Source organism: Rhinolophus hipposideros, assembly GCF_964194185.1.
Source record: "Rhinolophus hipposideros genome assembly, chromosome: 2".
NCBI lineage: Eukaryota > Metazoa > Chordata > Mammalia > Chiroptera > Rhinolophidae > Rhinolophus > Rhinolophus hipposideros.
In genome coordinates, this window is record NC_138048.1 from 99,842,489 (window position 1) to 99,870,460 (window position 27,972).

Sequence of the window (27,972 nt, forward strand, 5' to 3'; positions counted from 1 at the left end):
GGGGCGGGAGCGGCCGCCCGGCGCCCAGCTAGGAGCGAGCCAGCGAGCCGGACTCGAGCCCGTGCGGGCCAGCCCGCGGCTGCAGGGCGAGGGCTGCGGGGGCGCCCGGGATCGCGGACCCAGGCACCGGACCGCGCCCCCGCCACCCCTCCCGGGTCAGCGCTGCTCCCTGCGCCCCCCGGCGGGGGGACTGTCATCAGCCGCCCTGACGGGACCCGGCGCAGAGTCCAGTGTCCTGAAAGGAGCCCAGGCGACCCTCTGAAGAAGAACTTCTTGGGGGCGGTTCCCTGGGACCCGGTTGCCTGGCGGCCGCTATTGTCTGCACGCGACGCTCGGCGGCGGCCCGGGGCGCGGGAGACGCGGGCCGGGCGGGGCCGGGCCCGGGGCGGCGGCGGGAGGAGCCGGGTCAGCAGGGGGAGCCGGAGCAGAAGGCGGAGCTGCGAGAGCGGGAGCCGAGCCGGAGGCGCGCGGGCCGCTTCGCAGCGCGATGCCCGCGGCAGCCGGGGACGGGCTCCTGGGCGAGCCGGCGGCGCCCGGGGGCGGCGGGGGCGCGGACGATGCGGCCAGGCCGGCGGCGGCCTGCGAGGGAAGTTTCCTGCCGGCCTGGGTGAGTGGCGTGCCCCGAGAGCGGCTCCGTGACTTCCAGCACCACAAGCGCGTGGGCAACTACCTCATCGGCAGCAGGAAGCTGGGCGAGGGCTCCTTCGCCAAGGTGCGCGAGGGGCTCCACGTGCTGACCGGAGAGAAGGTGAGCCGCCCGGGGCCGGGGGACCCTGCGGAGCGAGCGCACTGCGCGGGGAGTCCCGCTGCGGACTCCTGGCCGGCGCCCCCCGCCGCCCGCCTCTCTTCCCGGGTTGGAGGAGGGGTCCATCCCAACGCGCGTGCAGGCCCTCAGAGTTGGGCTACCCGTCTTTCCCGAGGGGTGGTCTGGGGTCAGCTTCCCCCGGGGGTTGCTGGTTTATTCTTGAAGCCGCCCGCTGCCCCTTTGCTCTGGAAGGGTGCCGCCTGGCGGACACCAGCGCAGGGGTGGGGGGCTTGGCCCTCAAAGCCAGCAGGGGCTGATCAGCAAAGAGGCAGGACCCAGGGCCCGAGTGCGGGAGTCCTTCTGTGGAGGGTGGGAGGGCCGCTCAGCCAGTCCTTGTGGGAGCTTAGAGTCTGAGCCCCCTTGTGGGCTCAGGGGAGAAGGAGGGGGCCAGTCCTCGCCACCTGTGGACGGGGGCAGCTGGGGGAAGTTTTTCGTTCTCGGAGGAGAGTTTTCCGCTCCCCCCTTTCACGCACCCTACCCACTCCTGTTCCTTCCTCTCCTCCATTCATTCCCTGTAAGGACCCTGCTCTGGAAGGTACAGACCTACACACTGAAACCCCCAGAGGTCAGAGGGTGAGAGATGCCTTATGTTTTTGGAAAAGGGGAAAGCAAAGGTAGTCCCCCACCTCCCCGTGACCCTGAGGGGCTCAGGCTGTAGCCTTGGGAGAAGTTAGAAGTTAGCTGTGAACCCCACCAAGCCAGGCCGACGTAGATCTAAGCGGTAACTTACCTCTGTGAGAAGAAACCCAAGATATGATGACTTACTTTTGAGGTGAGTGGCCCAGGCACTGGTCACCGCAAACGGTGAGGCCGCCCAGTCTGGGGGTGGCCTCAAGCTTGGAGCTGCTTCAGACCCAAGCTCACTGTCAGCTCAGACGCAAGGATCCCCCCAGCCTGGGGATTGCTCAGTGCTGGCCTGGGCGCAGCCCCGTTTTGTGGCCCATTGTCCCAGGAGGGCATTGGCAGTGTGGGAAGGACGGATGCTTCAGACTGCCTACCTACATTTCTGCCTGCTGACCTGAGATTCTCTGCCCGGCCTGGGAATTCCCGGGGATGTCCTGCTGTGGGACCTCTGACTGCAATGCAAGTTCCTCAGCCCTCCTGTCCCCAGTATCACCTGGCTTTCCCTCCTCCGTTCCCCACTGTGTCCCAGAGCACCTTGCATTTGAGCAAAGGTCTCCATCACCCTTGTCATTTGTCCCCTAGTCTTACAGACGCTCTGCATAGGGTGCTCCTTTGTTTTGGGTAAGTGGGGTTAGATTGAGTAGTTTAAAAAGTGCCTCTTGCTTGAATTTCTGTGCAGAAAGGGAGTGTTCAGGATGAACTCACTGAATTGAGTAACTTTTCAAGATGAAAAAAAACCCTCACTCCAGACCTCATTCTAGTCCAAAGGGAGCAGCAGCACATTTTATGCGTTCTCAGCTGGGCCCGACTTACACATCCTGTCAGGGCCCAGCTTCTTAATTACAGTGCGCTCACTTCTCCGTCCCTGTTTCAATTCATGTTGGCACGGGTGGTAGAACTTTATTTTCATTCCAAACATATAGGATTCAGTCTGGTTGTGTATGTTTCCTCTTGAAACGTAGCAAAGAGACGAGGCTTTATGCTGACAGCATAATGGCCAACATTACGAGCACATTTATCTCGCCTGCCCTGCTGTGAGGCTGCTTCTGGCTTCTCTCCACTTTCCCGTTCTGTGTCTCCAGCTCCTTACCGGTGCATTTTTGCTCCATCCCATCAGGCTGTTGGCCTTGGCTGAACTGCACGAGGTCGCACTCAAAGCTCCGTCCCTCCCTGGCTGCTTGGGTTCTGGAGCTCTGTGCTGGGTCCACACACACACTGCAACGTGGGAGTTCTGCCCAAATAGGGTCCCTGTGAGGAGCCACCTGCACCCCTTGGTGCTCACACCCCTTCTCTCTCATCTTCCTTAAATGATCAATCTCACTTCTTCTCAGCAAGGGGAGAGCTGTTAATTGGACATAAAATTATTGTGCTGGACTAATGGGTTGGATGTAGTTAAGGACGGTGTTTCTTAGCGGGAAGGAGATTGGGAGATGTCTCTGACATGCTCTTCTCCAGCCTGGAGCATCATGAGAAATCTGGATTTTAGTTCCCCTAATTGCTCGCTTTAAAGAAACAATGAGTGTCATTCATAGCTTTTATCTCCTAAATCATCCAACACCTTTACTGCTAAACTAACAGATTTGGGTTTTGGCAGATGGTAGAGATTAAAATGTGTGTGTGCCTGGGAAGGTTTGCTGAGTTCATGAGTCCCCATCCCCACTCAGGTTCTGGATATTGTCTGACTAAGGCTGACACAAAGGTGAAGTCAACCTCACACTACTTGCTGCCTTGCGTTCTCTTTAAAAGGTGAGCAATTAAGAGGGTTTCCCCCTGGGGAAGAGTTACTCATTGAGCCAAGCAAGGGGAGACCTTGAGGTGACAGAACCGGAGGAAGGGAAATGAAGAGTCCCCCACAGCGGGTAATATGAGTGGCCCAGAAAGGCCTCTTACCCTGATACTTTCCCCTTTTAGGGGGTGCATACTTTTTGGATAAAACACTTCACTTTTCTCCTTTCCTGTTTAAAGGGACACAGACCACAGTGGGAGGGGAATTAAGTCATAAAATCTGTAGTAAGAAATAGATGTATGCTCCCACACCACTTCCTGAGTGGAAGGATCCAGGGCAGCTAGTGGTGGAGAATCAGTTCATGATAAAACTGGAAGGGGGGATGGAAAAAGAGAAAAAGAGGGGGTACCCACTTTTGGCCCGTTTCCCAGTTGCAGTCTTAAACTATGCACTTTGTAATTTATGCCAAAATCCATAGAACTGTTGGTGTGTGTGTGTGTGTGTGTGTGTGTGTGTGTGTGTGTTGCGTTTTAACTTGGTGCACATTTCCAAAAAGATTTTGGGCGAAATCCTCCCTGGCTTGCTGAGAATTACTGTCTGAGTTCAGATGACAACCACCTACTTTTTCTGACTTTCATTTCAGGGTTCAATCCTATCTTATCAAGAGGCTTTTTCTTTCCCACCACTGCCTGCAGGGCAGCATTTTGCCTGCTTTTCCTCTGAAGTTGTTTGTTTGAAAGTCATTTGAATCTAGATGGCCCTTTTACTGCTCTGCTCTGGGCGAGACCTCATTTTGTCCTCATTAGCTTTGAGTTGAAGCAATCTCTGTTCATGTGGCTTTAAAAATAAATAATTCTCTTGGTCATGTGAAACTCTGAAGTGGTACCTTCTCAGCCAGGGCTGACTGTCTTTGAATAAACTTAGCTTGATGTTTGGAGGAGGAAAAATGATCAGAAAATCAGATTTTGAAAAGTATTCTCTGTGGCTCTGAGACAAAGAGGAAAGTTGCTGAACAGGAGTATCCAGTGATAACTTTGAAAGAGCCAGATAGATTGTGCTCACTGCCTCTGCCATTGGTCTCTGATACCTGTGACATGCATAGTCTCTGGCACATAATAGGTTATTAGCACATTTAAAAAAATGATAAAATATAGTTGGAAAGGCTTTTAGAGAAAAGCATAGGTATATCTCAGGTATAGAGCTTGTGCCATAGGCTGTAAAAAGGGGAAAGCAGTTGAAACCGCAATTACCTCCTTTAATAATTAAGTCTAAGATACGAAGTTGGGTACATACCGTGGTTGGTTAAGATGTTTAAATATCTCGTTCTAACCTTTGGTTAAAAAAATAATCCTGTTTATTGCTTTCATTGGAACTATTTTTGGACTGAAAATAAAAACTGCCTGCTTAGTAAGTTGCCAATAATTATGTGATTTGAGCACGATTGCCAGGTACCTGGAGTGAAGGAGTTACTAAAAATACAACTTACTATGTTTTGCAGAGCAGGAAATATGACTAATTTTAAAGGTGGCCTTTTGGCAGATCTGTTTTTAGCGAGTATTTCTGAAACAAACAGGTGCTAAATCCTGGTTTTTCTTTCTTTCTTTCTGGGTTTTTTTTTTTTTTTTAAGTGCTAAAAATTCAGGGGTAATAGCTCTGAGGAACAAGAAATGCTTAGAGAACTGGAAATTCCAATTAATCCTCAGCAGGTATTTCTTGGCAAAAAGGAGGCGTTTAGCAAAAGCACCTGCTCAATGTTGTATGTGACAAGGCAGTGCCTATAATTTCTGAGATTGCATGCTGCGCTGTTGGGCACAGTCTTTTTTAACTTCTTGCCCTGCCTCATCTTTTTGATGTGCTTGTGAATGGTGGAAATTGGCACGTAGGGCTCGGCTCCTAGTGTTCATTGATATCCAGGTTCCATGGACTTCAAAGTGTGCTTTGAGTCGGCACAACAGTGCTGAACGGTGCCCACGGAGAGGAGTACAACCCGAAATTTTCTCTGCAGGTGCTGGGTCACCCGCATGGGCTGGGTTCGATGGCAGCAGTCTGCATGTTGCTGGCTGTTACATTGCTGTGTGGCAGTCATTCTTCCTGGGGGTTATCCTCCCCAAGGTGTGGAAAGTGGAAGCTGTGTCTGCCCGAGGACATGGACAGGCTGGGTGTCCTCTATGGGAAGGTGGTTTGGGCACAAGGTGTCATTTACGTTAGGATAGGCACCCTGTTTTGATGATTCATGGAAACTGGCCGACCTGCTTTGTAAGCTAATTGAAACCCATAGATCCATCCCCAAGCCTTATTTTAGCAAACTGGTGAAACCACTTCCTCGGCTCAGCCTGGACTCTGGCCACTCCCAAGTGCTAGCCTGAATTGAATTTCACACTCCCTGATGGGGTGCTGCTGGCTGGCTGGTAAGATGACCAGTAGGAAAGTGGTGAACCACGGGTCTGAATAGTATCCGAGCAGGCTGATACCTTGAGACAAGGTAGTGAGAGCTATTGTGGCTCCTTTATCGTAAATACCAGCTCAGTGGTATAGTGTTGTGTGTTTTGTTTAAGGTCCTCCACGCATTTTTTCATTAGATGCTTGCAGCGACCCTGGGCATTAGCTAAGTGAGGAATGCCTTGAGTAGATTTTCTTTCTGGCATTCTCTATTGCTAGGCTGCCTAACGATAACCACAACCTAGGGGGCGTAAAACAACAGAAACTTATTCTTTGACAGCTCCAAAGGCCTGAAGTCCAAAATCCAGGTGTCAGCAGGACCACACTCCCTGTGTGGGAGAATCCCTCCTTGCCTCTTCCAGGTTCTGGTGCTTGTCCGCAATCCTTGGTGTTCCTTGGCTTGTAGACGCAGCACTTAAGGCTCTGCTTCTATCTTCACATGGTCTTCTTTCCTCTCTGTCACCTCTGTCTCCATATCTCCCTCTCCTTCCGTATAAGGACACCGGTCATTGTATTTTGGGCTGACCCTAACCCAGTAGGACCTCATCTTAATTCCATCTGCGAAGACCCTTTTCCAATAAGGTGACGTTCACACGTGGTTAGGACTTGAACGTATTTTGCGGGATACCATTCAACCTATAACTTCTTCTTAGATTGTTAGAATTGTGTTGCAGGTGATTTCCTGGTAAGCAGGCCTTGAGCAGGAGACAAATGGGGTCTTAGGGAATGTCCTCAGGATCAACACCTCTGAGGGGAGTGGTAGGGAGCAGCAAAGCGGTGGGAGAAGCTGGGCTCCAGTGCCGTCTGAAGCCCCTGACCCTGCCATGGTGAGCTGTGGACGGAGATGGCCCTTCAGAGGTGTCCAAATTGGGTGAGAGGACTGGCCCTTTATACCTCTGCATGAACCTGTCATTGGGTGGGGACAACCCAGGGAAGGGAGCATGGCCTTGGACAGTTGCCAAGGGCAGTTCCTGGGGCGAGCTTGTCCCTGAAAGCCAGCAGTGGCAATAGCTCGGGGAGGGAGCTCTTCAGCCCTGAAGCGAAATCTGGACATTGGGGCAGGGCGTCTACTGCTTTCCAAGACAGACAGGACCAGGGCCCAGGGGATCTTAAGTCCAGGCCAGTTCCACAAACACCTTGCTGACCCAGCTGTGATCCCTGGCAGCCTGAAATCTACGTTCAACCAGCAAATCCACGTTCCAAGCACTCTTAGTGTCCAGGAAATATTCTGGCCACATGTTTCTCTTCAGTTGGAATTCTTGGGGCTCTGTGTTGTGTTTGTAGGTACTTTTTTTATGCTGTAGTTGTTTCCTCTTTGATTGGGATATTCAAGTGGGCAAAAAAACCGGCTTGGGTCAGAGCCATTTCTTAACCACCTTTCACCACTTCCACTGTGCCAGCTCTGTCCTACCTAGCTAGGCAATTTCTAACGACTGGGTTCTTTTTGGTTTTTAATCATTTTTATGTGGTTTTAAGATTCATTTGGTTAAGTGTGGTGTAGTTAATACGAACACATGGTCGAACAGGCAACCCTGTTGTTCAGAGCTTGCGTTCTAACCAGCTGAGCCATCCGGCCACCCCCAGTGTCTTGCTTTTTTCCCTTGGCAATATGTCTTGAACATCCTTCCCAAAACTACTCCAGGACAGACTCATTCTTTTTGATTACTGGGTAGTATTCATTGTATGGAGGTACCATATCTACTTAACCATTCTACTAGATCGGCAAAGATCAAAAACTTTAAGAGTACAGTGTATAGACAAATCTAGTAGATTAAAGATGGTCCCTTGTTTTATCAATAATATTTCTTATTTGCAGGGTGAGTTGAGAATGTTTTCATATGTCCAATAACAATGAGCATATAATTTTTGTTAGTTGTTCATGTCCACTCACCATTTTTCCCTTGGGTTTTTGGCCTTTTCTCTTATTGATTTATAGGCACTTTTTATATATTAAGAAAATCAGTTCTCTTTCAGTGATATATTTTGCAGTTTCCTCCATCTTGCCCCTTTCCCTGTTTATTCTTTGTTTTTGTTTCTTGGTGATTCTTTCCATTGCAGAGGTCATTTCTTTGGACTCTACTACTAGAGAGGGATCATAGATGACCTTTGCATGTCCATGAATCTCCATAAATTGTATGTGTGTAGTTATATTCCTGGAGAGTGGGTCCATGACTTTCATCAGATTCTAAAAGGAGTTATTTACCCACCAAATGTTTTAGAGCCACCACCTTGCCCACCCATCAGCTCTGCTGACCGATTGAGGTTTGTGCATTACTGAGATGAGAATTTGGGTCACTTTGGTTTTTAGCACCTGTGCTAATTGGCCTAAAGTTGCAGAATACATTCAGCCTAGGCAGGCTGGTTATACAACCATGACCTTGGACTAGGGTCCAAGGATGCTTGATTTCTGCCCCTTGCCCCACTATGCCTGGGTCACAGACATGTAGATGGATCTTTGGAAAACCTTGACTCTTGATGGGAAAGCTCTGAATCCACGTCCCACCATCTCTTCCCAGAAAGGCAGGAGATACAATTTATGGCAGGTGGTTGGCAAGAAAGAAAAAGCAGAATATCAAGGGAAATGAAAACCTTTTAAAGAGCAATAGTCATCACTTAACTTGGATATAAAATGTACTAAGTGTAAGCACATGTACAAAAATATGCCTTGGGATTTGTGTATGCGAGGAGCCCTCTGGGCTATGGTCCTGGTGGAGGCAATAACTGGGTCCTGCCGTTTGGACTCACAGAGGTCACATGGCCTTGCTCTGATGACCTTGTCTAACTGCTCCTGTCCTTGTCATTCTCTGTATCGTCACCCTTTTTGTCTCTCCTCAGAGTGCTTCCCATCCCCTGTATTAGATTGCGAGGGCCACTGTAACAAAGTATCACAAACCTGATGGCTTGAATAGTAGAGATTTACTGTCACAAATCTAGAGGCTAGAAGTTCAAAATCAAGGTGTCAGCAGGACTGGTTCTTTCTGAAGTCTGTGGGGGAAGGACTTGTTCCAAGCCTTTCTGCTTGGTTTGTATTTGACTGTCTTCCCCCTGTATCTCCTGTCATTTTCCCTCTATGTGTGTCTGTCTCTGATTTCCCCTTTTTATGAGGACACCGGTCATATTAGGGTGTATCCTAATGACTTCACTTTACCTTGATCTCTTCTGTAAAGACACAGCTCCAAATAAGGTCACATTCTGAGGTACTGGGCGTTAGGACTTACTAATGCCTGAATGTTTGTGTCCTCCCACCCCAAATTTGTGCCTTGAGCTTGGACTTCCTGCTTCCAGAACCGTGAGAATTGAACTCCTGTTATTTATAAGCCACTCTGTCTATGGTATTTTGGTACAGCAGCTTCAATGGACTAAGATAAGACTTAAACATACAAATGTTTTGGGGGGAGACACAATTCAACTCATAACATCATTTGACCCCACGGTATGAGTTTATGGGTTGATGTGTTTACTGTTCATCTCCCCAATAGACTGTAAGCCCCACGAGGAAGGGATCATGGCTCGTATCCCTGGTGCCTGGAGTAGTACCTGAAACAGAGAAGGTGCTTGGGAAACGTGTTTTGAATGGATCAAAGGATGCTTTGATATTCCCAGTACACGAGGACAGTCTTCTGGATGACAGCGTCCACAGTGGCAGGGAACAGTCCTGGAAGCGCTGTCTCTGTTACCCCTTGCAGCTCCTGGGTGTGCCCGTGTGAGTGAGGAGATTGAACAGGTTGTGCAGCTGGCACCCTTTAGGAAAAATCCCGGCCCCGGAACAGCTGTGCCTTCTGCAGGGACTTGTTAAGGAAGGTACTTAGGTATCAGAGTCACAGGTGACCAGCCAGAAGCAGGAAAATATTTTGCCATGCTGTGGGATTGTTAATGGACTCCCAGTGCTTTCTTCAGGGAATGTACCAACAGTGCAACAGACGGGTGAAATTGCTATTTGCAAACATACATTTTTTTTTTTTTTTGGATGTTGCCCATGGAGATATATGGAGGTTTGGATCTGTCTCTTTTGACTGTAACTTTTTTTATATAAGTTTGTCAGTCTCCTAAGCCAAACTACTGCCAAAACATTTTGCAATCCTTCTTGCTTCTTTTGCCCGTTCTCTGAGCCATCTGATTCACTGTCATCTACGCCCTTGCGTTCCTTCTGCCATTTTTATCCCAGATTGAGTTCTTGTCCTACATCCCACCCCTTAGTTTTCTGGTAAGGGGTCTGGCTATCTTTCTGGCGCTGTTCAGACACTCTCGTTCCGTGAAGCTCCTTGGTCACCACCTGCTCTTTGCTAGAGCTCTGTGCCTGGCACTTAGGGGAGTGGACCACAGTGATGGGTGCCCACTGAGCCCAGAGCATGGTCCTGAGAGACCAAGGTAACAGAAGACGTAGCAGCTGCCTTCATGGTGTCTTGCTTTCTCTGTGCAGAGATGGTAGGCTGAAGTAATGATAGACTGCCACCAATTCCTATGTCTACCTGGAGCAGGACAGGGACTTTGTGACCTCTCAAGTCACCAAATACCCATAGGAAAGAACTGAGTCCTGCTCTTTGCTTTGCTCATGAGGCAGTAATACCGATGATGATAATGAACATTTATAGAGCTCACGCTATTTCTTGGCTCTGTCCTAGTTGCTTTGCTGAATAATGTAATTTATTCCTTATAATGGCCTTTTGTGGTGGGTACTGTTGTCCCGATTTTGCAGATTAGGATGACCAGCTGTCCCACAGTGTCTAGGACTCTTGACTTTAGCACCGAAAGTCTTGCATTTTGGGAAACTACTCAGATAATGGCAAAACCAGCTTCACCCAAGAAAACATTTTGATCAGAGTGTTTGGCATCCCATTGAGGGTTTTCCAATAAAGGTATTAATGAGCAGCTAATCAGGTCATGAATAAACCAAAGCCCAAAGCTCTAAGCATAAGTGGGATACCTGATGGGGCAAATAATCTCCTCATGTGGTTCTGGGTAGTGATGGGTGCTCCCCCCTGCCCTTTGTCCGGTATGCGAGGGTCACAAGGCACTCAAAGTCTCCAAGTGTGGTCATCAGTACTGGTCTGCCAGCCTCTATGAGTTCACTGTGAACTGAGGAGCACGAGGCTTTGTACGTGCGTGTGTGTGTGTATTTGTATAACTAACACACACAAATGTATATGTGAAGTCTGACAATGAAGTTCGTGAACTTGTCGCAACAATGTTGCTAACCTTTTTTGATATCAGAAGGATTATTCATTATGAATTTGTATCAACTGGACACAAACAGTTAATCAAGTTTACTATTTGGAAGTGCTGAAAACACTGCGTGAAAAGTTAGACGACCTGAGTTTTTCACCAACAATTCATGGCTCTCACATCACGACAATGCACCAGCTCACACAGCACTGTCTGTGAGGGAGTTTTAGCCAGTAAACAAATAACTGTATTGGAACACCCTCCCTACTCACCTGATCTGGCCCCCAGTGACTTCTTTCTTTATCTGAAGATAAAGGAAATATTGAAAGGAAGACGTTTTGATGACCTTCAGGACATCAAGGGTAATACGACAACAGCTCTGGTGGCCATTCCAGAAAAAGAGTTCCAAAATTGCTTTGAAGGGTGGACTAGGTGCTGGCGTAGCTTCCCAAGGGGAGTACTTCGAAGGTGACCATAGTGATATTCAGCAATGAGGTATGTAGCATTTTTTCTAGGGTGAGTTCGCAAACGTAATTGTCTGACATTTGCAGTTGACCTTTGACCCCTTGGTGCAAGGGTAGGGGTGCTGACCCCCTGCACAGTCGAAAATCCATGAATAACTTTTGACTTCCCCTACGCTTAACTATAGTTGGAACTTCCTATCTGCAGGTTTCACATTCACAGATTCAATGAACTGCAGATCGAAACCGGTATTTTTGATCCAAGGTTGGGACTCCCAGGATGCCTAGGGCCAACTGTATGCTAACAGCCTACTGTTGACCGGAAGCCTTACCAATAACATAGTCAATTAGCACATAGTTTGTATGTTATATGGACTGTATACTGTATTCTTGAACTATACATGTACACAGGTACATGTAACTTTTTGGTAGCAGATGTTCTTAGTGACGGAGGAGTGGGGACCCGTAGAGACTTTGAGCAGCTCTGGTTAGCATTCAGTCTTAGTTTTAGTAGCTTTCTTTTGCACTGGATGGAGAAAAATCTCTAGGAGGGGAGAGAGGATTTTGAATCACATGGTGACACTGCAAGTGCATGTGTCATGTCGCACACCCAACAGTCCTTAGGGTCTCCTTGTTAAACCTCCAAGAACTAAGAACTAACACAGGCTATTTATTTCAAACAAAGCACCACACCCAGTGCCTTAGCCTTGCTTATTATGAGACTCTCTGGAGCTAGAACAGCTTTTCCAAGCTCCCTTTGGGCTGAGAAGAGACATCAGAGGCAAACAGCATGAGGAAGTGCTGGGGTGAAAATGAAGGGGCAGGGAAAGTTGGCTGTGGAGTCTGGGAGCAGAATATTCTAGCATTTGATCTGAGCTCTACTTCAGTGAAACCAAATGGATAAAGATTAAGTGTTATCACTCATGCAATCTGGTTTTTAGTTGGAATTACTGCTGCTCTGATGGGGAAATCTGGCTTTCTACATGCATTCTTTATTCCAGGTTAAAAATTTAATTAGAGAAACTGGTCTATGACTCAGTTCTCAGTTGAACATTTACATTTAGTAATACGAATAATAATAAAAAAAAACACTTGTTTTGGAAACACTTCTCCAGGTTTGTAAAGTGACATTTTATTCTATTAAAAACTAACGTTTGTGAGCAGTAGGTGCAATTTCAAGCCCAATTTGATGTAATGAAACTTGAATTTCCCTCTGGAGGGAATGTGCTACATGGCTGTTGAACTCCCACCTAATTCATTACTCTGAGATGATTTTTCCTAGATCAGAATGAGCTTTTTATCATAGAGAGCCATTAAATTAAGGCACCAGAGAGTGTGTAGAGTGACAAATAGCTTCTTTCCAATAATCAGAATAATGTCTTCCAGGTTCCAAAAGGGGCATGTTTATGTAAAAATAGATACAAATCATTTAATATAAATCAGTGTTTTTCTTATGGTCATATATATTTTAAAAATAAAATCTTAAAGTATAAATATTTTATTTATTTTAACGATTTATTTTAAAATATAAATAGTTTAAAGTGTAAACATTTTAAAAATAAAATTTAAAGTAATTTGGACCAAGTAGTTAAGTGTTTTAAAATTCTTTAAAATCAGTCTAGTCATAGGTATATTCTAGAATATTTGAGGTTGTTAATCAATCAGAATAAATCCTGGGCTAATATTTGTTAATTGCCGTGTATTTTTCCTCGCATAGCTACTTACATATACACTTTCGTATATGCTTTTCATTATTAACTCTGCCACTTGCTACCATGCTTTACTTATCACATTTCATTATCTATTCCCCTTCTGTTTTAGGTACCTGAAAAAAAAATTATCCTTTTTCTTTTGAATAATTAAACATGATTTTTCTAAACTCCTGGTTCCTTGTGGGAAATAAACAGAAACACAAAGAAGAAAATAAAAATCACCTGTAATCACACAACCCAGTAATAATCACTATGGACCATTCAGGTGTCTGGGCTGGGTCATGTGAAACAGATGTATTTATGCATATACTTATACATAAACATATTCATATAGGCATGCGCGATATAACATTGTGGTGAACAGTGAACCAGATATATGATGGTCCCATAAGATTATAATAGAGCTGAAAAGTTCCTATGGCCTAGTGACCTCGAGGCCGTCCTAACGTCATAGTGCAATGCATTATTCATGTGTCTGTGGTGATGCTGGTGTAAACACACCTGTTGAGCTGCCAGTCTTATAAAAGTATAGCACATACGGTTATGTACAGTACATCATACTGGATAATGATAATAAACGGCTGTTACTGGTTTATGTAGTTACTACACTATACCTTTTATCTTTATTCTAGAGTGTACTTTTTATGGAAAAAAAAGTTTGCTGTAAAACGATATGCCGTGTTACACTGGCAGCCACCTCCTCATACATCTCGTGTTTACCACGTCTTTTGATTACACCACATTCTCTTGTGCTTGATTTAATCTCGTGTTTTGTACGATAACGTGCTATATAGGTTTGTCACCTAAGAGCAAGAGGCTGTACGGTATAGCCTAAGTGTGAAGTAGGCTGTGCCATCTAGGTTTGTGTAAGTGCACTCTATGGTGTTTGCACAATGACGAATTGCCTAACAACGCACTTCTCAGAATGTATCTTCATTGTTAAGCAGTGCGCGACTAGAGTTGATTTTTTTCCCCCTTTGAAGCCATATGTTCCAAAATGGAGATTACGATGTTCATATTGTAATCTTACTTTTCCCCCATCTTAATGATAGAGAACATTTTCCCATGTTGTTAAATATTCCTTTAAAATTTGATTTATGGAGATAAATAGCATTCCATTATTTGGAGTCACTGTAATTTTAAAAACTAGTTTCCAACAGTTGGCCACTGAGGTTATTTCAAAATTTTTCCTACGTAAGTAATACTGCTATTACTATCCTTGTAAGTACATCTCTGAACAATTCTTTAGAATAAATACTTAGAAGGCTTTCGACATATTGCCAAATTGCGCCTCAGAAAGACTATGTGAAATGACACAACAAGGTACGGAAATAACTTCTTAAAAGGGCAATTTTATAATAAGTAGGGTTAATCATAACCTGTATACTTGATTGAAAATTAGTTTCTTCTTTCTACTATTGTTAATGATTTCCCCCATTTTTCTCCTGTTTGTCTTACTGTTTTAAAGAAACTCTTTACATATTAAGGATACTAGCCTTTTATGTTTGTTTTAAGTATTTTCTGCCAGTTGGTCATTTGCCTTTTGATTTGTTTTGATTGTCTCCTTTTTGTGTGTGTGGAGGGGGTATGTAGAAATTTTATGTTTTGTCTAGTCAAACCAATTAGTCTTTTTTCTTTAGAGGGTTTGTTAATTGGTTTTTGCTTTATAAATTATCAGTAAGCCTTGACAGTGTTTCATTGTTGTCTGCAGAAAATATCTTTGTGTTGGGTAGGGATTTTTGACTATATTTTCAAACCTGTTGCGTAATGATTTAACCTAATGGTGGATGTCATGTACTAAAGCACAGGCTTTGGGGCTCACTGCCATGGGTTCCCATCACCTTTCAGTGACTTAGTAGCTGTATGATATTCTGCAAGGTATTCGATTCCTCTAAACTTCGGTTTCTGTCTTTGTAAAATGATGACAGTAAAACCTCATGGGAATTTGATTAAAAATATATGTGTGCATTTAAAATATATAATATAAATATACAAATATGTTTTATATATATGTGTGTGTATATATGTGTAAAGCACATAGCCTGAGAATATATTCCATATTGTGTTAGTGAACAAATAGCAGCTGGTAATTCTCTTCTCTGTTAGACTTGCACATTTATATTTAACTCTTAAAGGTATGTGTTACTTAGGCTCTTTCAGATAGCAAGAAACAGATACTTTGTCGATCATGGATGATGGAGTTCTATTTTAAGAATAAAGGGGAGGTGAGGAAGAAGATTATGGCTACACTTTTCACCTCCCTAAGGACTAGAAAGCCACTTGGGATGCCCCAGGGGGCCTAGAGGTTTGCATTCCTCCAAGTCCACTTCCCTCCTCTCTGCTTCTGCCAGGACTTTCCAGCAGCTTCCGTGGCTCCTGGGGTATGTTGCTCTGTTCAGAACTTCTCACTGTTGCTGCCTTTTCTGCCGCCTGGTATTTACTTTCTGCTTCCTCTAGTTATTCCTGGGTCCCCTTCCATTTCATGGGTTGGTGACAGTGCTAGGAAGGTATCCTTCAATCCTATTGGCCTAATCTTGTTGTCACCTTCTTGGCACTGAGAGTCCTTTAACAGCAGAAAAGCATTTTAACAGGGAAAGAAAGAGTAAATTTATAGATGATTCCTGACAAGTTACCAGGTTGGTATGGTGTGGAAAACATTACTGGACAACTTAATTCCCTATGTTTTGGCTTGGTAGCTAGCTAACTGTTTTCTCAACACTCAACAAAACATTTTTTCCTTTCCTTAGGGGTTATGATTTCTTTTACATTTGTTAACTGGCCCTTTGCTACAAGTCCCATTATTTCCAGTGTGACCTAAGATCTCTTTAGATTCCAGGGTTGGGCTGAGAATTTTGTCTTGGATTATTATTGGCCAAATTTCTGTGTTTCCAGTTCTTACAGTGCCTCCTAAACCCGCTTCCCAAAGGCTACTTTATTCTTGTACCTTTTCAGCTACATTTGGCTGCCAGGCGTCCTATGATGTGAGAATAGAATATTGATTGTTTCCTGTTGCCTTTGGGACAGGAATGCTTCTTGAATTAGAGCTAATTTTGGACTTTAAAGTATTAAATGTCAAATTTTGAAGACAGCATGTCTAAGATCTCTTTGTTATAGAGGGAAGGTCACCCAAGGCCCAGGGGTAGGAAAACGGAAAAGAGAAAGTAGCCGATGACTTCTAAATCATTCCCTCTGCACGCACAGAAAACTCTTCCCATTTTCATAATGTCCTTTTTTCTCATTTATTTCTTAATCTAAAACCATTTGCTAGGTGTACGGTGAGATCAGAATGCTCACTGCTGGAGAAATTTCCCAGTTATAACCAGTTTAAAAAAAAAAGATAAAAGAAAGCATTACCTTTACTTGGTTATTGGAGATGATCACGTGTTTCTTTAAACATTTATTGATTGTCTAGAGCTGCTGGGATGAGCTTTTGCACAAATTAGAAAAAGGTGCCTAGGCAGACCATTTAGAAAAAGATGTGCCCCTTTGGGTAGACCAGTTGGAAAAGGTTCCCCCTCTGAGTGGCTGCAGCTCCATGGTGCATGGTTTGGCAAGCAGACAGCATTTCAGGAGGAAAATAGTTCCTTTGCACCAGGGCTCACAGGTTGGCAGGCCGAGTGCGGTCTGGGTTTCTGTCCCAAATGGCCCCCTCCAGCAGGTGTTTTTGTGTAAGGCATCAGATGCACTGTGAATAAGGACAAGAATCAAATCTGCCCCCAAAGAAACCTGGGTCCTCGAGTCCGAACCAAGCTGTGAATCACAAACACAGACCTCATGGTATTACAGTGAACATGCTTCCTAAAAGAATGACAGATGAAGTGTCCTAGGGTTTTAGGGAATCTCAAGGAAAACTGCAGAATTGGTCCTGGTTCCTCTCTAGGAAAGTCCATCTTGTTGCTTTGCTCTGTAAGGGAAAGACGACGATGAAGAATGTGGGTGAGAAATCAGTTCAGTCGTGTTTGTGTCATTCACTGCCCAGGAGACACAATACATATGCCGGTATATGTAACAATTAGGATCTTGGGGAAATGCCCTTCGCTGGAGCCTCAAGACATGTGACCCTTCTGTTTCTTGAGTCATCATTCAACCTGGTAGAGGGGCCCAGGGTTCAGACTTCCTGTGTGTTAAGAGCTATCGCAACTTTTCAACTGGGGTCCCGTCTACCCCAATCTACAAGTTGGAAGAGAAAAATCTCCCCAAAGTGCTGATTGCTTGTCAGCCCCCTCTGCACATTTCCTTCATTGCCTGGGTAAATAGTGTGACAATTTAATAAGGGGCCAGTGACAGTTATATGCAAGTAGAGAGAATGAAAAACAAGAGCCTTTGAACAGAGTTTTTTTCCCCCCCTGGGAAAGGAACATGATGGTTTTGGATTTCTCTGTGTGAAATCTGAGAGGCTCATCCATCTCAGGGTGACAGAGGAAAATTTCAGCATTAAGAAAGTAACTTCAGATTTATCACAAGCAGCTGGGTGGGCTATGCCTCACTGGTGCCCAGGCGTAAGCAACCTTTTAAATATAGTTGCTCAGTGTGACTTCTGCCTCCGGAAGGGCTTGTGAGCTGGAGCTTGGGTGTTTTGCAGTGGTTGTTGAGCTCCTGTTGTCCTGACCATCTGTTAAGGTGTTTGTTAGGGGTTTCAAGATATTCGTTAGGAGTTTTAAGGTGTTTTAGAGTATTTGTTAGGGGCTGAATTATGCCCCCCCCCCCCCAATTCCTATTGGTGTTCTAACCCCAGTCCTCAGAGTGTGACTGTTTTTGAAGAAAGGGCCTTTAGGGAAGTAATTATGGTAAAATGAGGTCACTAGGATGGGCCCTAATCCAAAATGACCGGTGTCCTTACAAGAAGACAGACAGATTAGGACACAGACACAAAGAGGGAAGACCATGTGAGGATAGGGAGAAGAGGCCTCAGGAGAAACCAAACCTGCTGACACCTTGATCGTGGACTTCCAGCCTCCAGAACCGGGAGAAAATAAGTTCTGTTGTTTAAACTGCCCAGTCTGTGGTATTTTGTCATGGCAGCCCTAGCAAACGAATATGGTGTTTCTGTATCTGAATTGGCTTGGGCCCGGAGAGTGGGGCCAGCCTCGGAAATCACGCTGGGAAACTTCAGCGGGTTATTGAGACCACTTCCTGGTGGAATCCTCTCGCTTCTCTGGTAACATTTTCCTCGTGGAAAGAACCTGGGGTTTCTCTGTCACACCCCTTGCCTCACTAACTTCTGCTGTGTAGTGAATTGTATGATGTCCAGTTACTACAAGGCTGGGAACAACCTCTTCTCTCCATAAGGAGACTGATATTGCCCATTGAACTCCTGGTTTAGTTTTTCTGTGTTTTTTTTTGTTGTTGTTGTTGTCATATGGTGCTGCGTGCTGTCTAATTCCATGTGAGAATAACAAAGTCAATCAATCCATCAATCAATCAATCGATCAATCACATTTAAAAATCCCTCTTTGAAAATATTTAATCCCAGCAGGGGTTTCCATTTCCTTGCTGTATTTATTTTTACAGCCTTTAGAATAAAGAATAAAGCATTTTACATTTCTACTAGAATTTCTTAAGGGACACATTTAGGTATATGAAATTAGGAGGACTATTCACAAAGGTACTTATATTTTGTTTGTTTATAGAATATTAACACGTGGCTTATGAATAATTTGCATATGATTTGTGGGAACCCAAATGGCTATTCTCTGTACCTCTTAAAATGTTTACACTGAAAACGTTACGAATGACAATAGCATGTTGTCATGTGTACTAGTTTGCGAGGGTTGCTGTAACAAAGGAGCACAGACTGGGGGGCTTAATCAATTGAAAGTTACCGTCTCACAGTTCTGGAGGCTGGAAGTCTAAAATCAAGGTGTTGGCAGGGTTGGTTCCTCCTGAGGCTGTGAGGAAAGAATTTGTTCCAGGCCTCTCTCCTACTAAGTTCTGGTGGCTTCAGGCGTTTCTTGGCTTATAGATGGCATTTTCCCTGCATCTTCCCTCCATGTGTGCCTGTCTCTCTGTCCAAATTTCTCCTTTTTATAAGGACACAGTCATATTAGATTAGGGCTCATCCTCCTAATGACTTCATCTCAACTTGAGCATCTGCAAAGACCCTATTTTCAAATAAGGGTCACATTCACGGGTTAGGACTTCAGTATCTTTTGGACACAATTGGACACAATTCAACCCATAGCATCGTGTTAGGGTTTTTCTCCTCCTTGCCCTGTCTCGTTCACTCACTAGCCCTGAAGTAAAGAGCAAGAGATAGGCAAGATCATGGGGACAGTGAAGGAGATGGGGCACTCTGGGCCAAAATATACACTGCCTGGGCGTTGGTGTTCCATGGGCTTCCGGTAGAGAGCGCTGCCTGGACCTTCCATGGAGTGTCATCCTCTCTGTCCCCGGTTTTCTAGCTTTCTGAGACACTCAACCTGTTCCACTCCTTCTGAGATGCTAGGCACTGTTAGCTTAGTACTCATAGTGGAGTGATAGTTAATTTGGGGAGAGAAGCAGGGAGAGATGTTGTAGAAATGCAGGTGGTTGTGCTGATGATTGTCAGAGAAGATGTGGGATCCTGGACACACACCCCTGAGTTCTGCCCCTCCCCCACTCCCCGGCACGATGGCTTCCGTGGGAAGGCACAGAAGTGAGTGGCACAGGGCAGAATTTCTCAGCCTTATTGTTCATCCACGTGCCCTGGGGTGAATCCCCACCTGGCAAAACCATTTTATGTCTCATGGTTATTATCAGGACAAGATTTACATTTTAGTGTTTAATTAGGGCAAAAGGAAGTGTATTGAATATGTGTTTTGCAAGCTTTCTTTTCTTCTAGACTTTGGGATACTGTCTTCTGTCTTTTCATTACCCCTGTTGAACGTCGCTGTAGGGAAAGGTGAGACGGGAGGGGGAGGGTAGAGGCTTCCAGAAGTGTGAAGAGAAGGTGATAAATGTCACACTAGCCCTGTGTGAAGCAATGAGTTCCAGAACTTTGAGGGAAGGGGCAGTTTCTGCTGATCCTAAAAGAGACTGATTTGAAAGTGAAGCCTTAAACTGAAAACAAAACAAAACAAAACGAACACACCAAAATAAACCAAAAGAGAACAGATTAAAAAGAACCTATGAATTAAAAAAAGAAAAAAGAAAAAAAAGAAAGTGAAGCCTTTAATATCCACAAAGCATCCAATCAATATGCCTAAATAGTTGTTAGGAGGCTCTGGAGGAAGACCATTGGGGAAGTTATTCCCTTTTATGGCTTAATGTTACAAACATTTATAATGTATGTTAGAGTGGAAACAGTTTCAATGATTAGAAGTTGCTTTTAAGTTATCACCTCATCTTCTACTGTTCTGGATAGGTATGTAAGTGTAACGGAAAAGCTTATTCCACACTTGCTGCTATGGAGGATATCATCTTCAAGCCGACACTGATTACCTCCCCGGAACTAGCCTTACCTTGATCTCCTGTCTTTATATTCTGTACCTGTTTCCTGGGCCTGCCTTAAAGTATCGCAAACGAGATGGCTAAAAACAACAGAAACTCGTTGCCTCCACAGTCCTGGAGACCAGAAATCTGAACTCAAGGTGTCAGCAGGGAAACACACCCTATGAAACCGTAGTGGAATTCTTCCTTGCGTCTTCCTGGCTTCTGGTGGTTTGCCAGAAGTGTTTGGTGTTTTGTGGCTTGTATCTATGTCTCTCCAATCTCTGCCTCTTTTCATAGGCGTTCTCCTTGTGTCTCTTCTCTTCTTGTAAGGACACCAGCCATATTGGATTAGGGACCCTTCCTACCCCTGTAGGACCTCATCTTTCCTGAACTAAGTACATCTGCAATGACTCTATTTCCAAATAAAGTCCCATTCTGAGGTCCTGAGCATTAGCACTTCAGCATAGCTTTTTGAGGGAACACAGTTCAAACCCTAATACATTTCAAACCTCATTCATTGCCTCCCACCATGAACCACTGCGTCTCCCGATTACCTTCTTTGTCTTCCCTACTATTCCTGCTCCGAGTTTTGGCACCATCTCATTTCCTTAGCTCCTGTTGGGTTATTTGCAGCTCCTGTGAGTTCCACCTCCGAGTTGATTTTTTATTTCATCTCCTGCTGACTAGTCCCTTTGCCACATTTTGGTTTAGTGCTCATTAATCCTCCCCATCCCCAGTTTCTCACAGCCGTCATCCATCCTAACCATCTAGAAATGAACTCTATAATCATGTTATAGGCCTACTAAAAAAAACAACAAAAAAACAAAAACCTTGATTGGTTGGTTCCCTGTTACCTACGGGGAAAATTCCAAGTTCCATCCCCTGTATTCCGGACTCTCTGTGATCAGTCCCCAGGCTATGTTCTAGTTTTTCTCCCACCACCGTTTGTGTCAGCCCAGGCAAGGCGGGTTCTCTGTCCTCGGGGTCTCTGTCCTTTGTGGGGTCCTGCTGGTATGTCTCTGCCCCCGCTGGTGCCCCTGCAGGCCCATCTTTCTAGGCCCGCTGGAACGCCCCATTTTTGCATGAAGTCTGCCCTGATCTGCCCAGCCTGAAGCCATTTCTCCCGCTTCTCTGTCTCCTCTCATCCACGTGACATCTTAGGCATTAGAGAGCATGTGTTAGAATCCTCACCAGTTTGTAGGATCATTCAGGGTAGATCTAGGTTCCAGTCATGTTTAAAAGATACTCATCTGTGCCTGTCCTGATGTGTCACAAATACTGGTGCTTGGACAATTTGGTAGCACAAGGGTCTTCCTGTGGAAGCTCTGGCTGCACGTCTGAGGCTTTGTCATGGTCCAAAGGTTTCCTCTTTGAGTCTGGCTGCCTTGACAACATCACTCTGCTGAGCCCTGTGTGATACCTGGGTTAATCAGTACTCTGGAAATCAGCCTTTATCTAAAGTCAGCGCGGGTTTATTGTGGTTTATTTTTAACTTCCTGATGGACTGGAAGTGGTGGGAAAGAATTGCCCTGAGTTTCGGGATGGACCAGATGCTGGTAGGCCCAGAGTACTGTGTTGGTTCCCTGGGGCGGCCGTAACAAAGTACTATAACCTGGGTGGCTTAGAGCAACAGAAATTTATCGTCTCACAGTTCTGGGGGCCAGAAGTTCAAAATAAAGGTGTTGGCAGGGGTGTGCTCCCTCTGAAGTCTCTAAAGAAGGATGTGTTCCAGGCCTCTCTCCTAGGTTCTGGTCATTCTTGGCTTGTGGCAGGCAGTATAACTCTAGTCTTCACATGGCGTTCTCCCCATCTGCATCTATGTCCAGGTTTCCAATTTTTATAAGGGTGACGGTCCTATTGGATTGGGGGTCACCCTAGTGACCTTGTCTTAACTAATTACATCTGCTTCCAAAGCAGGTCACATTCTGAGGTACAGGGGTTAGAACTTCAGCATGAAATTTTTTGGGGGACACAATTCAACCCATGAGAAGTACTAAGTAAGCCCTGGCTTTCCCACAGAGCCTAGGGTGTGTTTGCTGGGGTGACTTGGGTCAGCCTCTGGGATTTGCCAGGGCAGAGCGGTGCTCCCTCAGAGGTGAAGGAGATGAGGAGGAGAGGGTAACCATCTCCATTTGCACTGTTCCCCTCTAGTCCCTGTAAAAACAATTCTGGGTCTGTACACCTGACTGTTGATACAGTGCCAGCAGTTTTTGGAGGCCTCAGGCTGGTGGCAAGAGCGACCAGCCTGGCCTGGGGATGCAGGCAGGGGTCAGCCCTGCTCATCTGGTCAGAAGGGATTGGGAGGCCCTCTCTGAGGAAGGTTCTGAGATCCCAGGGACCTAGCAGCCGTCACATCCATGTTTAGCTAATGCTGCAACTTGTGACTCGCCCTCTTCTGTTTCCACTGTCCTGCCTGGGCTGTGCCTTCCTCTGTTAAGTCAGTTCTGATCCTCGGTGTCACGGGACTACTTTCTCTGTGCTCGTACATATGGCACAGGATGTCTCATTTGGCAGGGGACTGACGCACACATTTGGAAATGATGCTTTTAAAGTGACCATTGTGGAAAGTAAGATAAGTTGTTTTGTTTTTGTTTCTCTTGGTTACATTGAATTACCTGATTTGGCCGTCTGTCATAATTAAACAACGCACTTGGGCAGCCATGGCAAGAAGTAGCTTAGCTGTGCGTTGAGAGTCAAATCCAGGCTGCATCACGTCCCAGCCGGGCAACCTTTGGGCACGTTTCCTAATCTGTGTAAAGTAAGAGTTTCCCCTCTTATAAAAAGGGAAGATAATAGGATCTTCTTCATAGGGTTGTGGGAGTTACACGGGACAACACACAAAAAATGTCTTGCTTTGTCAAGTGCTTAATACATGGGACTAGTTCCATTTGAGATTTATGTGGCATGGTGACGGGGCCATACGTGTGCCTTTTTTATTTGTTTTCACACTATGCAGCTGACAAAAGAAATGGCAATTGTTTAACTAGCTCATTAATTTTGTGTTTAGAGACAACTAAACTAGATAATTTAAATCACTAAATGGAGCCCCAGCCAGTTTGAATATTTACATAGCTGAAGTCGTCTACATTGATTGATTGACTGATTTATCTGGATCATGGAGACTCATGCCTAATTACAGTACGAACTTTTAATACTGCTCATATTATTCGTTAATCTTTTCTTTATGTAATGATAAAAATATGTTCAGTATAATGAGATTATCACTATTGATTCACTTAAAAAATACGATACTAATCAAAGTGTCTTTTTTTTTTTTTTTGTGGAGGGAGGAGGTAGGATTTGTAGCCAGTAAATCTTGTCTCCTACGACAGACACTTTAAAATCTTCCCAGCTTGATTTTGACACAACTAAGCTCCATTAATTTTGATAGAAGAAATGGATAACTATTTGAGTGCTTGACTCAAATCTATAGTATGGGACCCCGTAGGATAGGAAATCATAAACTGAGAATAATAACTCCATTCACAGGTAACTCCCCCCGCCACCAAAAAGAATAAAAAGTTATCTCAGAATTTAAAATGTATTTTCATAGTTAATGATCACATTCTTTTAAGTAGGAAACATAATTCTTTTATTGAACTCAATTCTAGAAATATTCATGTTGCTGTATGTGTATAACTTATATTGTTTATTACCTCTTCACCATTCGAATAGTAAAAAAAATATATTTGCTAGTTACTGAAAATAGTGTTGACTTGAAAATAATTTCAATTCTTGGACAAACAGGTGAACTGATTCTTGCCAACAAAATTACCTTTACAGCAGGCAGTTGACTAAATGACGAATAAAATGTCTATGTTTTAAAAGAATTCTGAATGTTGGTATCCTGGGTAGAATTGGAATAATTGTGTTCCAGTCTGGGAATTGCCACACTGCCTGTGTCACCCTGGGGAAGTCCCCAAACCTCTACCAAATATAGTTTACCCCCTCCCATGAATGGAAACAAAACTAAATGCCCAATCCAGTCTTAAATGGTCAAATTTTCAGAGGGATTGTGCTAAGAAAATTGCACTTTTGCAAGATGAGAAAGATTTTCGAGAAAATAAGAGAAATGTTTTAAGTTAGTCTTTCTAAAACATACTCAGATGGTATCTAATGGGATGAGCAATATGGATTAAAGATGGTTGGTTTCCTCTTTCTTTTTGAGAGCTGATTTGGGCAGTGTTACCCTTAAGTCATGATACCATTTAAGAAAGTTAAAAAATATCAATGGGAAAAATGGTCTCTTTAGGGGTGGGTGTGAAGTTTTCACCGGATAGTTGAAGTTACTGCAAGAGTTTTAAAGACCTTTTTATGGAAGAGGAAGCCAAAAACCAAATCTGTTTCTTCTTAGAACCATCTCGAGACCCCCTTTTCCTGTAAACTAAGCAGTTAGTCACAGATTTCTGTCCAGTATTCACATCACGACTATTCACCACAAAGGATTTATTGGCTTTTTAAGTTCAAATATTGAAATCTTGCCAGATTTTTAACATGGATGTACTTCAGGAAATCTTTTTGGGTCTGCTCTTGAGGCCCCTTTCTGTCTCTGTTTACTTTTTGCTAAACTTCAAATGGTTGAACAAATGGTAAAGAGTAGAAAGCATATTTATGTAGTGTTTCCTAAATATGCATCACTAAAAGCAGGTTAAAAAAAGCAACCCAAGGTGACAAATGCAAATAAAAAAGATGGCGGCCTTCTTGTTCCAAGATAAGCAGGAAGTAGATGTCCAAAATTAAGATGCAACAGATATGCTTATTTGTATAAAAACTTAATAACTTAAAATAGTAAGTATATTGAAATTTATAAGCAGGGAAAAGAGGTGACAGAGGTAAAAAGAAACTCATAGCACAGATTTTTGGAGTTCAGTTTACTCAAGTCACATTGTTTACACTTGGGAGTGTTGGTGAGTCGCTTCTCCTTTAGATTCGTTGTTTTCTTTCTTATTACTAAAATTTGTGAGTTTTACTGTGTGTTATAGACCAAGTTATGTCCTGCCAAAATTCCTATGTTGAAATCCTAACCCCTAGTAGCTCAGAATGTGACTATATTTGGAGATAGGGTCTTTAAAGAGGTGATTAGATTTAAATGAGGTCACAGGGTGGGCCCGAACCCAATCTGCCTGGTGTCCTTATAAGGAGAAGAGATTAGGATACAGATATGCACAGAAGGAAGACCACGTGAAGACACAGGGAGAAGGTGGCCATCTACAATTCAAAGAGAGAGGTCTCAGAAGGAACCAACCCTGTCATCACCTTGATCTCAGACTCTAGTCTCCAGAACTGGGAGAAAAAAATTTCTGTTGTTTCAGCCACACAGCCTGTGGTACTTTGTTAAGGCAGCCCTTGCAAAGTCAGACCCTGGGAGATGTTCATTAAAATGATTGAAAAACAACCTGTATCAAAAAAAAAAAAAAGATAAGGGAATCAAGTGCTCAATGTTATGGTTTCACCAAAGCAATCTCCATGCAGCCCCCACCCCATGCACACATGCGTGCAAACATGCACCCCCTCCCTCCGAGTTCCCTTGTTATCTGCTTGTGAATTCCTTGCTTTTCCTGAGAGCGCTTATCTGCTGTCGGTGGAGGCAGAGCATTCAGTATTCCCAGCGAGCAGAGCGGAGGCCAGGAGGATTTATGGTGTCATTGCAGGGTCACAGATTCTGCCTTTGTGCAGACTGACACCGTCAATGTACATGCATAAATCAGAGCGGAGTGGGAAAGAGACCTGGTTTTACCTTTCTGATGAACACAGGCACCAGGGCTACCCTGGTATTTGATGAGTGATTTAAGTGGCGAGGAAGGAAGCCCTGTGTGCAAGTGGCATGGGGAAGCCATCTGCAGATGTTTATTGAGGAGCCGCTGTGAATCCTGGGGGCAGGAGACCGCAGGGCTGTCAGGTATTCCTGAGCTCAGTTAGTGCACAGCTGTTACCTCTCCCTCCCTAGGCCTTTGCTCTTCCCCATCTGGGTGGGCTGCTGAACTCTTAGCCTCCTTGAGCAGTGCACATTCCTCAGCTTCGGAGGTCTCCAGGAGACAGCCCCTCTTCCCCGGAGTACTCACTTTCTTTTAGCCCCTGAATACGACCTGCATATGTCAGTTGTATTATTCCGCTGTGTTGTCACTATTATTTGCTCAGTTATAATGAATGGTCACAGTGTGTCCAGCACTTTATGTGATGTACCTTGGCCATCATCATTACCCTAGTTTACTGATGAACAATCAGTCTGATGTTTATTGAGGTTGAGGTTCTTGCCTGGGGTTTCTCAGTTCTGGGGCTCTGACCTTGGTTTTCTTCCCAAAAGCATGATTCCATTCTCACTACAACTGTGTAGGGTTGGTAATCGCATACACAGTTTGAAGAAGAGAAAATAGAGCCAGGCTCCCCTCCCTCTGTTCCTCCCTCCCTCTTTCCCTTCTTTCCTTCCACCACTTTTTTGTTCAGTGCTCTGACTCAGGCAGGCAGTGTGCTGGCTCCTGGGCTCAGAGGGTAAGTGATTACACTGTCCACACTGACCAGTTGTCACATGTAGCTGTTGAACACTGGAAATGTGTTTGGTCCACACTGAGATGTGCTGTAAGTGTAAAATGCACATCAGACTTCAAAGACGTAGTATGCAAAAAGGAATGTAAAATATGTCATTAAGAATTATTCACAATAGCCAAGATAAGGGAACAACCTAAATGCCCATAGATGGGTGGATGGATATATATGTTTTATACATATGTATCTCTATCTATCTATCTATCTATCTATCTATCTATCTATCTATCTATCTATCTAATTTATAAAATATAATATTTTATAAATAAATATTTATAAAATAAAATGATCTATATTCTACTTAGACTATAAAATAGAATATTATTCAGCCATGAGAAAGAAGGAAACCCTGTCATTTGTGACAACCTGGGCAAACCTGAAGGATGTTATTCTGAGAGAAATAAGTCAAACACAGAAAGACAAATATTGCATAATCTCACTTACATGTGAAATCTTGGCGGGGGTGGGGGATGGGAAGCCAAACTTGTAGTAACAGAGAATAATAGAAAGATGGTTGTGAGGGTGGCGGTGGGGTGGTGGAGAGCCTGGGGAAAAAGGGGGAAATTAAAAAAAATAAAACAGAAAGTAGACTGGTATGGCGGTTGCCAGGGGCTGGGGGGGAGGGAGTCATAGGAGTTAGTATTTAACGGGTACAGAGTTTCAGGTTTGCAAGATGAAAAGAGTTCTGGAGACAGATGGCAGTGATGGTTGCACAACAATGTGATTTACTTCCACTGAACTGTATACTTAATAATGGTTAATTTTATGTTAGGTGTCTTTTTTAAAAATCAAAGTTAAATAATAACAAAGAATGAACAAAATCTTAAGGACTGTATGTGTCACTGACTATTACGTGGAAACATTTAAAGAATGACAACTTTATTTGACTTAAAGCAATTGGACTAAACGAAAGTTGATAGAATGTAAGCTAGTCAAAGTCAAGTTTTGTTTAAAAAAAAAATCAGGGATGATGTCAGGGGGGCTGGTGCCAGACCATGGAGGATTTTTAATTTCTCGTCCGGGAATTGAGTTTCTTTTAAAGGTTTCTGAGCACCGAAGATAATCTTGCCATTCTTAGAAAGAAAACTC

General features: G+C 44.4%; 1 protein-coding gene across 1 annotated transcript in view; it reads left to right on the top strand.

Annotated features, from left to right (window-relative positions):
• Nucleotides 1-270: 270 nt before the first annotated feature.
• The window catches only part of HUNK (hormonally up-regulated Neu-associated kinase), a 99,964-nt gene continuing 72,262 nt past the window's right edge, over nucleotides 271-27,972 (top strand). Inside the window, exon 1 of the mRNA XM_081065251.1 lies at nucleotides 271-748. Coding sequence (XP_080921377.1) covers nucleotides 488-748 — 261 coding nt within the window. The 5' untranslated portion in view covers nucleotides 271-487. The remainder of the gene's footprint in view (nucleotides 749-27,972) is intronic.